Raw genomic sequence first — 10,807 nt, forward strand, 5'->3', positions numbered from 1 at the left:
AGAGAAGGGGGCGAGGAGATCACTGTTGGAGAAGTAAGTTCACATAGGGGTGAAGACATGAGCTCTGGAGTCGACGGACTGCTGGGCTTACTGTCTAGACTCTACCATATTGTTGCTGTGTGTCCTAGGGCACGTATCTTAATCTCTCTGAGCTTCAATGTCCTCATTTATAAAATGGAGATAATAATAGGATCTAGCTCATCATGTGGCTTTTATGGTTATCATGGAAAATGCTTAAATTAAAGCCTGGCACAAAGGGAAAGCTCAACAGATTCTAGCTATGATTATTATCACTCTTTGTTGAGTACCAGCTACATCAGGGCACTGTACTAGGAGCTTTCACATTCAGTGCCTCCTCAGAGCATCCCAGCCACTAATCCTACATAGAAATCATTGAACCCATTTTTCAGATGAGGAAATGAAGGTTCAGGGAGGCTGTTTATTTTTAATTTTTTTAATTTAATTTTTTTAATTTTTTGGTTGTGCTGCTCGGCACGGGGGATCTTAGTTCCCCGACTAGGGATCGAACGTGCATCCCCTGCGTTGGAAGCGCGGAGTCTTAACCACTGGACAGCCAGGAAAGTCCAAGGCTGTTTCTTGTTCACGTCACACAGCTGGTTAAGGATGGAGCTGGGCTTCAAATATAGGCTTTTCTAACTCTACTAATGCTCTCCTGCCGGCCCTTTTCTGCTGCCTTTCAAGGGGTGCGTGCTCTCAGATGCCAGGATTCAAAGACTTTCATCTCAGTTTCTGTTTGGGACACTCTTTTGGCCCTCTGTACTTTTAGCCTTGATTGTTAATTATTGTTTCATGTGTGTTTTCTCTCTTTTCCAGAGAGTGTGAGATCGAGAAAAAATTTTTCTTTTCTACAGCAACTGAAGTGTTGACTTTGACCATGAAAGCTATGGAATTTATGATGTTTCTCTTTTTGCCTTGCTTGCCAGGAAGCTTGTACTTTTGTCACATTGCTTCCTTCTCCTTTCCATGGTTTGGGTTTCTACTTTTAACATCCTTTTTCTTTATGTGTCTTTTGCTGTAAGCTCTTTCACCCTTGGGAGGAGCTTTTCATAAATAGACATTAATTGAATGGAAAAGGGCAGATTACAAATCACAAGTAAATAACTCAAACAAAACGATGAACTTCAGGAAAGGGATGTGTTTTACTTATATCTGTCCCTCCCACTGTGTCTAGCCATGGCTCTGGCTTGGTGAATTTTGCATGGAAACCTCAGTGGTGATTTTTCATGTCATTTCTGGGTCAGGGGCTGTCTTTGTACTTGGAATAAAATTCAAAGGCCTGCCCCATGAGGACCAACCCCTGCCCACTTCTTGCACCTCCTCCTGTGTCACTTGTCCCTTGCTCACCTAGGATAAAGATTGGATCATCTTTTAGATCTACTCACAGGCCAAGTTCTTTCCTGCCTTAAGAAATGAGTATTTGCACATGCTGTTCCCTCTGCCTGGAACCTCCCGCTCTCTTCCATCCCGTTTTCCTGGTCCTCCCTCTTTACCCTTCAAATTTCAGCTGAAAGCCAGTGTCTCAGAGAGATTTGTGATTATATAATTACTTGATTCTTAACTTGCTAATGTTTCCTCTTCCCTGCTTGAACATGAGTTGCAGGAGGCTGGGACCGTGTCTTTCTTTTTTTTTTTGTGGTACGTGGGCCTCTCACTGCTGTGGCCTCTCCCGTTGCAGAGCACAGGCTCCGGACGCGCAGGCTCAGCGGCCATGGCTCACGGGCCCAGCCGCTCCGCGGCATGTGGGATCCTCCCGGACCGGGCGGACTCCCAACCACTGCGCCACCAGGGAAGCCGTGTTCTAATGCTTTTTATTCATTAACTTCCTAACATAACTTAACCTTAACATAATTTAACCTTATATGTTAGGTGCTATTATTGTTTCCCTTTTGCAGATGAGGAAACTGAGGCATAGATACCTTGCCCAAGGTTGTGCTGCTAGTAAGTGGCTAGAGCCTGGTTTGAGCCCGGGCAATGTGACTCCAGAGCCCACCCTCTTAACCCCCAGAACTTTCCGCCTCTCTGAGCCTCAGTTTCCACATCTGTGAAGGGGGTGACAGTACTTGCTTGCTAACCTATAATAGTATGTGGTTTGGTAGTGCCTGGCACATTGTAGGCTCCCCCAAATTCCAGTTTGCTGTGGCAAGACAGATAACCAGGGGTCTGGCCAGGGAGGGCATTAAAGCCTTTATTGTGAGGGCACTGGGGAGCCACTGAAGGTTTTCGAGTGAGGGAGTGACATAAAGAAGCAGTGGTTTAGCTCAAGTCCTACCCTTTCCCTCCCCTGGCTTCCTCCCTCCTCTCCCCCAGGAATCGCCCTCTGACAGCTAACTACATCCTGCCTGGCGTTGCTGTCTGAATTTCACATCCTTATGTCTTTTCACCCCCATGAGATCTTGAACTGTTTAAGGGCCATGACAGGTCATCCCAGACTTCCTGACTTGAATTGGATGGGAAGGGCTACTCCCCTCCCTCTCATGACAGACATTCTTGCTCCTGTTGGGCTCATCTTAGAGGGCTGCCTCAGAGAGCACATCTGTGGGCCTCTTTCCTTCTCCTCTTGGAGTAGTAGAGGCGGAGAGAGGTGCCTGGGGGTGATCTTACCATTTGCTTCTTATTCCCTTGGGATCCTTTGCATAACAGTGTGGGTGAGACAGACGGGTAACTCAGTGGGAGAGGAAGGAGGGAGAGAAAGCAAGGGAGACTTGGGGAAGGAGAGCCAGAGCAAGAGAGAGAGGGAGGCTGAAAGAGAGAGGAAGAGGAAGGCTGGGCTTATTGCTTCAGGGCTGGGTACTCCTGGTGACAAAAATGGGCCATCTCACCTAGTGTGGCGTTCCTTTGTTCTGACCGATGTTTTGAGCACGTATAGACACACGAACATACACACATGCTACATGTGTCCATATAGATGCGAGTGCTTACCTGTGCCTGTAAATGCACAGATGGGTCTACAGGTGCATGTAGATTAAGTACGTAGAGACATACGTGCGGCGGGCAGCACGTCATGCTGAAGCACCACCTGCTCTGTGTGCCCACCCATGTTATTTCACCCTTCTCACCATGCCTTTGTGCAGCTTATCACATTTCTCAGCAAGCCTCTGTTTCCCTGTCCATGGTCCTGTCTCTACTGAGTGCTTCCTGCAGGAAAGTCTGTGTCCTTGTCACGTCTGTACACTTGCGACCAAGATCAAGACCTGGTGGGGACGTGGTCAAGAAAATTTGACAGACTGATGGATATGTTTGTGTGAGTGGATCTAATTCCATAAGTGCGTGTTTTTGCACACACAGGCATGCACGCACATAAGAATATGTACATGCACACATGCTCACAGGCACACCCACTTTAGGGGCTATGAATGTGCCTCAGAGGTGTGCATGAGTGAACATATATGCACACACCATAGCTACAGCCTTATGCAGTGATATGTTGGTGTTTGACAATCAGCTCTCTATTAAAAAAGAATTGCCTGATTTGTAGCATTTGCCCATTTCTGTGGTGTAAACACTCCCATCACAGCCAATTTCAGGGTGCCAGTGTGTTGTCACTGAACTCAGAGTGGAGAAGAGATGCACGTGGTGGGTTCGTGTGAGCCTGTAAGAGGCAGCCCTTGCACACGCTGGATTTCTGTCTGTGATAGAGTGGCAGAGAGGGCAGGCAGGGCCAAGTCCCTCTGGCCTGGCCTGGGGGAAGCTGCAAGCTGGCCCACGGACAGTTCTTTCCAGAGCCTGTGCACCAGGGGAGCGGGGCAGTCGTTGGCTACCAGCCAGCTTTCTCAGCGTCGGCTTGGAAGCCGGTCCAAACTGATGCTCCTTGTTAGGCAGGTCTAGACACTCAACGAAACAGCAGGCTTCTCTCTCCCCCAGCAGACACGCTCAGAGCTTTTGGAGTTTGGTGAGGTCAGCACTCCTGCGAGGAGCTTGGAGCATGAACGGAGGAGGGGGAAGGAAATCTTCAAACCTTCATCAGACGGGGTGCCTGGGGATGCTGGAGGTCAGGTTCTGGGACCAGCAGCCTGCTTGAAGCCAATTCATTTTGCAAGTCTGGTTTGCAAGTTGCTTGACTTTTCTGGGCTCTAAATAGTACCTTTTTCCCATGAAGGGATAGGTCTTCTGAGCTCTACATCCCCTTATCTGACCCTCAGGGAGTAGAAGCCCTTGGATTGTACCCTGAGATCTATATTCAAGAGCCAGAGAGAGGATAAGCTGCCCCCAGACATGGACGAGAGGGGCCCTGGGCTTTAGGGGACCTTGCTCTGGCCCTCCTCCCACCATGCCCCTCCCTGTGGGGGGAAGAGTCCACAGGCCAATGCGATGTGCTCACCCTGAGCCCACACCTCTCTTGTAGCCCTTTCTCTCTGGCGCCTGCTTTTCAGAATTTCTGCCCAAAGTCTCCTGAGCCAGCTTCCAGGGCTGGCCACCATCTGTCTTGAGGTTGGACTGGCCTGAACAGTGGCTGAGGAGTCGCTGTTTCAGGCCGCTGTAGCTGGAACTTGGATGTGCAGGCTGGGATGGCATCCCCTTTTCAGGAGAGGCCCCGCATGCGCTGGGGGAGCTGGAGATGGGAAGGGAAGGGGGCTGGGCGGTGGGCTCCAAGCCAGGGTGGGCTTGCTCTGTGCCACTTTTGGGAACAGAATTCAGAGGGGGGTGAGAATTCTAAATTCAAACCTCGTATTTTATGTCGTAAGGAGATAGATTTGTCAGGATGGAACATATTTTAAAGTCGGTTAGTTTGATTTGTAGCTGTTAAATATTTAGATTGATGGTATGGGGGCCCCCATTTGACTCTTGCCCTTGGACCAGCAAATTAAAAAAAAAATTTATTTATTTATGGCCTCTCCATGTGGCATGTGGGATCCTAGTTCCATGACCAGGGATCAAACCCACACCTCCTGCATTGGAAGCATAGAGTCTTAATCACTGGACTGTCAGGGAAGTCCTGCGACCAGCAAATGTTAGGGGTGAGCTTGGAGGAGGAGATGCTTGAGGTTGATGGGAAGCTTGGCAGTGTGGCCCAAAGGCTGAATTGAGCAGGGAGTTGTGAATGTTGGCCAATTCTAGAGGGGAGTCTTCTGGGGGCTCCAGGGTGTAGGGCTGGCCTTCTCTTAGGTCTCCTCAGGTCTTAGGTGTCACTCAGGTCTCCTCTGCATGCCATCTCCTTTCTCTTGAGCCCCAAGGAGAGCTGTACAATGACTAAGCTTCCTGCCCTGAATCTTAGACAATGTCTTGTCCCCAGAGACCCTACCTCCTGGAGCTCATGAAGATGCCCTGGTCTGTGTCAGGACTGGGGTTGTGACGTCTGGGACCCTCCCTGGTCCCCATCACTGTGAGTTGTTATGGCTGTATCTAAGGTGACCTGGTTACCCCTCATAGATCACACTTCTGGCTCTCCAGATGAAAACATTAAAATAACCAGGGCAGTGGATCCCACCCATTGTAATGAATGAGACCTCCATGCCTTTTTTTTTTTGTGGTACGCGGGCTTCTCACTGCTGTGGCCTCTCCCGTCGCGGAGCACAGGCTCCGGACGCGCAGGCTCAGCGGCCATGGCTCATGGGCCCAGCCGCTCCGCGGCATGTGGGATCTTCCCAGACCAGGGCACGAACCCGTGTCCCCTGCATCGGCAGGCAGACTCTCAACCACTGCACCACCAGGGAAGCCCCTCCATGCTTTTTTTGGTCTGCAATGGTAGATGTTAGGAGGACAAAATGAAGGTTTTTTCTCTTTTCAGAGTGATGTATCGTAATGTTTTCATTTTAAACAAGCTTTGGTCAGCTTCTCTTTTTCCTGTTTGTCATGGCATTTACATCCTTCTGAGTCAAAGATAAGAAATTCAGTAAGGGTGGTGGTGGGCATTTGGGCACAGGAAGTCCCTGTTAGGAGGAGGAGGAGGAGAAGCATTTTATAATTTGCCAACAGCTGAGTACTTTTGTGTCTGCTTTTAAAATCTTGGTTTCATTTTGAAACACCTTCCTTCCACCCATCCTATTCAATATGACAGTTTTTAAAGTCCAAATGAACTAAATTAAATGTGTTTAATGCATTTTGAGAGGAGCAGGGAGTTGTGAATGTTGGCCAATTCTACAGGGGAGCTTTCCAGGGCCCCGGGCTGTGGGGCTGGCCTTCTCTTAGGTCTGTGTCACTCAGGTCCGCTCTGTGTGCCATCTCTTCTACAGCCTTCCTTCAAATAACTGACCCTGGCAGTTTGCCCAGAACAGGGCCAGATATTGGTGGGTTAGTCCTTTAGCTGCCTTCAAATGGGGCCTTTCTCTCAGGTCAAGGGTCAGATCCTCCTGAGAGGTTAGCCGCCTTTAAAGGCTGAATGTTTGTGTCCCCCCAAAATACATATATTGAAACCCTAACCCACAATGTGATGGTATTTGGAGGCAGGGCTTTGGGGAGGTAATTAGGTTTCAGATGAGGTCATGAGGGTGGGGCTTCAACGATGGGATTAGTGTCTTTATAATAAAAGAAGAAAGACCAGAGCTCGCTCTCTGCCGTGTGAGGAGAACACAGTGAGAAAGTGGCCATCTGCAAGCAGGAAGATTGTTTTCACCAGGAATGGAATCTGCCGACACCTTGATCTTAGACTTTCCAGTCTAAGAAAGTCTAAGAAATAAATGAGAAGTAAGTGTCTGTTGTTTAAACCACCCAGTCTGTGGTACTTTGTTACAGCAGCTTGAGCAGACTAAGACACATTTCATCTTGCCTTTCACATTAGGAGAGTCCCAAGGCCCCCTGCTAGACCCTCCCCATTTGTCTCCCAATCCACAGTCCCCTCCAAGGAGCACCTCTGTACGGGGGCCCTCTAAGTACAGCGGCAGGGTCATGTCCATTACAGGCTGCACACTTTCACGGGGAAAACTGAAACCCTGGAGGGTCACCGGAATGTTGATGGGGGCTGATTTATTGTAAAACTGAAAACTCAAGGATGTCATTCTCATGGCTTTCAAATATCGGAGGGACTGTTGTGCTAAAAAGGGAAGGGATTCATTCATTGTTGCTGGAGTCAAAGGAAGAGGTGGATTGAAATTCATTGTGGGGAGGAGACTTTTACCAGTGAGCACTACCCTGCACGGGCTGGGGCTGCCTAAGGAGGGAGTGAGCCCCCTGTCACTGGAGGTGTGCAAATATCAGTAAGGGATATTTAAGAGGAAACTCATGACCTGGGGACTAGGGTTATTCTACTGCCTGGCTTCTAAGCCTCCCATCCCTCAACTGAAATCTGAGAATGTGAGTTCTCAGATTTCGGCTTTAGGGTGGTTCTAAATGAGATGTCAGAAGTTGGGAAAGCAATGAAAGAAATCCACCAAAGTGAGGACCAAGCTATAAAAAAAATCTTTATTTCATGTACCAGGATTTTTTTCTTTTTTTTTTCTTTTTTTAGTTTTCAGCTATTTAAAATTTTTTTCTGTTAACAGTTTGAAAAAAAAAAGGACCCACCAACAAAATAAAATGGAGGTTGGTTTCTTGGACTGGTTTGAGCTGGACATGAGCAATCGTCCACCCTGGCAAACGGCGCCTTTGCAGTCCCGAACACAGCTCCTTCCCTCCAGGCCCCCTAGCCCTTTCACCCCACACCTGGTTGGCCTTCTTCAAGGGTACCCAGGCCCCGGGTCTCATGGCCTGGGAAGAAGCGCTGATTGCCATCCCAGACACTCTGCCAGAACTCAGAGAACTGGGACCAATTTTCCTCTTTGGACCATGCCCGTGCGTTTGCTGTTTTCTTTCTTTCTCCCTTCTCTCTAGTCCTTGATCCTTTCAGGTTTGGGATCTGATGGGGGCAGTGGGCAAGGTTGAAGTGGGGAGGGAGAGATTGTGATTTCTGTCCAGACTGAGAAATACTGGGTGGCCACCACACCTGGCACTGGCCGCCATGGCTCTGTCCTGGGGCTCCCGGGGCCCCCTGTGCACTTCTGGGCTGGCAGACAGATGTTCTGTCTTGTGGCTCAGGCTGGATTTAGGGTCCCAGCTGCTACTGACCTGAGAAAAGAGCTTTCCTTTCCCAGACAAGAGATGGAAATGGCAGCTGAGAGTGGGCAAGCCCCCAAAACTTTTCCAGCCACTCCCCCCAACTCCCCAGACCTCAACCTAAGAAGCTTCAGGACAGGCCAGTGTTAAGAAAGAGACCAACCAAGCCGTGCTGATGGGGACAGCAGAGGCCCCACCTTCGGCAGAGTGACCGGCAGGCTGGGCTGAAACCTGAGCTTGGGAAAGTGATTGGCTTTCTTTCATTCTGAAGTGGACTTGCTGCTCTGGGAAGAAAGGGGAGCAACATGGGATGCCCCCAAACTTGAGTCCGTGGTCTAAGTTTAACTTTGGGGGTTGGTCCTCATGCTGGGACCAAACTTTGTGAATCTCTGCTCTCCATCCCTCAGCCTTCACCCCTCCCAGCAAACCTTGGAGGACCCTCCTTTTCCCTGACCTCTAAAGACAGTGGGGGAAGCCTGGTGGCTCATCTTCTCCCAAGGAAGTCCCCTCTGCTCCCTGTGACCGGGTTATGGCATTCAAGGAAGGGGACACAAAGTCAAGAGTGGCTCTGGGGACTTCTGGTACCTTTCCCTCTCTGAACGGCAGAAGACGTTTGCTCACATGTGTGTATTTTTGCTTTGACACTGGATGCGGGGGCAGAGGGTTGGGAGCACAGTGAGGAGGCATATGGTGTGTGTATGTGTGAGTGTGTGTGGTGTGTGTGTGTGTGTGTGTGGTGTGTGTGTGTGTGTGTGTGTGTGTGTGTGTCTGAGTGTCTGACTGATGTTTTGGGAATGTTCTCAATGTCTGGGGGCTGGATGGCAGCCATTTTGGTCATTCCTTGGCATCTTCCTCTGGGCAGGTGGCAGATCTTAAGAGTCATCGACACCAAGAAGAAGAATGGGCCTTTGGAGTTTCGTCTGGGTCAATCCACATGCTTACACAGGGGGAAACTGAGGCCCAGGGAAGCCACACAGCCAGGGATTCCAGAATCCAGAGCTGGATTCTAGACTGGTGCCCTTTCCTTGCATGCGAGCGGTGTGTGTGTGTTTGTGTGTGCGCGCGTGCGCACGTGTGACCGTGGTGTGGTGGGAGTGCGCACGTAAGCATAAAGGCCGATATAGAGCTTTGTCGTCGATGGCTTTGGTGGGCATGAGTCAGTCTTCTCTGAATCCTGCCTCTGGTTGGGGAAGGGGATGGAAGGGGATGGACTGTGTGTCCCCATGAGTGATTCCAGTGCTGGGCTTCGAGGACTGTGCATGCGTGTGTGTGTGTGTGTGTGTGTGTGTGTGTGTGCGTGGCTGTGTGCAAGAGAGTGGGGTCTGCAATCTCATTTGTGTAGACCGCTTCTCTCTCTTTCACTTTAGTAGCACTTTCCTGGAGTAAGGAGGAGATCTTTTCTATCAGCCCCGTGCAGCTCCCTGGGGCCTTTCTCCTCTCCCTCCTGCTTGAAGCCCAGCTCTCATCTCTCACAGCAGCTTGTTTGCTTGTTTCTTAAAATGGATTTGTATATTTGTTTTCTGTTTTGTCTTTACAAGTTCCCTGCTAAATTTTAAGTCCCCCACCCCACCCCATTTTTTTTGTTTGTTTTCACAGTTTAAAGCTGGAAAAGAATTAAAAGAAAAATACTATCTGATTTTCTTGCAAGTAAATCCACTTATTATATATTTACATTTATTTATAGTCTGTGGTTTTTTTATTAAAAAAAATCACCACTTGTTTTTCCTTTTTCTTTTGTAAAAAGAAACCTTTTTGCAGTGTCATTGTTGGACCCGCTGGGCCCTGAGGGGGCTTCAGTGAGTCCAAGGACCCCCAAAGGGTCTGTGAACCCCCCTCCCAAGGGGCTGGGGGCTTATGAGTCTGGGGGTCCACCATCGCCCCAGGGTCATCGCATGGCCCTGAGGTGAGGGGTGAGGAGGGAGAGATGCTTTATATCCCCCGGGGGGTGGGCATCTCCTGCCCCCAAGACAGGAGCTTGGGGCAGTGACCCCAAGAGGCTCACCCTGAGGATTCCGGGGTTTTGCAGGCATCTCTGCAAGCCACCAGCAGCCATCTCCTCTCCTTCCCTTCCCTCAAGGCCTAGGAAGTCATCACAGTGGGTTAAGGACCATTAAGGACTGGGAACCCTGGGGCCGGACAAGCCCCAGGTGCACCCCCCTCCAGGCACCTTTCGGACAGGAGGGACCAGGGACTCTTGGGTCACCTGGAGGCTTACAATTGCCCCATCAATGCTGGGTGGAGCCGGCTTGCAAGCCACCTAGCGTTCCTAGGGCACCCATGCAGAAGCTCCAGGGACCTGGCAGTGACCGGGAGGCTCACCTGGCCCCGGGGCCCCTGAGTCTCCACCCCCCCACTCACCCAGGGAGGCAGAGCCAGCTTGGGGTTAAAGGGAACAGAAAAGTAACTCTTCCGCATGAAAAAAAAAGTAACATAAACCCCTGATAAATGCAAAGAACATCTCCCTTCCTTTCTGTTCCTTCTCCTTTTTTTTTGCTTTAATATTATCTTGGTTCCCTTGTATGTTTTCATTTAAATTGGTTTTTATTAAACGTTAAAATAATGGTACATGGGAAATCATGCATTTTCGTTTAGATTTATTTTCTATTTTTAATTTTTATCCTCTCTTGCTTTTTTTAAAGTTTGTTTTTCCTTCCCTCGTTTATAGTTTTGCACATTTTCTACCGTTTTGCTTCTTTGTTCCTTTTATAAGTTGTTCTTTTTTTTTTTTTAATTTACTTATGTTTTTCTCTTTTTTTGTTGTTTTTGCTTTTGGAAGGTTTGTCCCCCGTGGATGGTTTCGTTTCCTCCCCCTCACCCCCCA

General features: G+C 49.3%; 1 protein-coding gene across 1 annotated transcript in view; it reads right to left on the bottom strand.

Annotated features, from left to right (window-relative positions):
- Positions 1 to 4,335: 4,335 nt before the first annotated feature.
- Positions 4,336 to 10,807, bottom strand: part of CACNG2 (calcium voltage-gated channel auxiliary subunit gamma 2) — a 120,244-nt gene continuing 113,772 nt past the window's right edge. The window contains exons 5-6 of the mRNA XM_024761513.1: positions 9,089 to 9,142; positions 4,336 to 4,570 (exon numbers count right to left, since the gene is read on the bottom strand). Of these exons, the coding sequence (XP_024617281.1) occupies positions 4,336 to 4,570; positions 9,089 to 9,142 (289 nt within the window). The remainder of the gene's footprint in view (positions 4,571 to 9,088; positions 9,143 to 10,807) is intronic.

The sequence above is a fragment of the Neophocaena asiaeorientalis genome, unplaced genomic scaffold, assembly GCF_003031525.2.
Source record: "Neophocaena asiaeorientalis asiaeorientalis breed wild unplaced genomic scaffold, Neophocaena_asiaeorientalis_V1.1 scaffold473, whole genome shotgun sequence".
NCBI classification, from domain to species: Eukaryota; Metazoa; Chordata; class Mammalia; order Artiodactyla; family Phocoenidae; genus Neophocaena; species Neophocaena asiaeorientalis.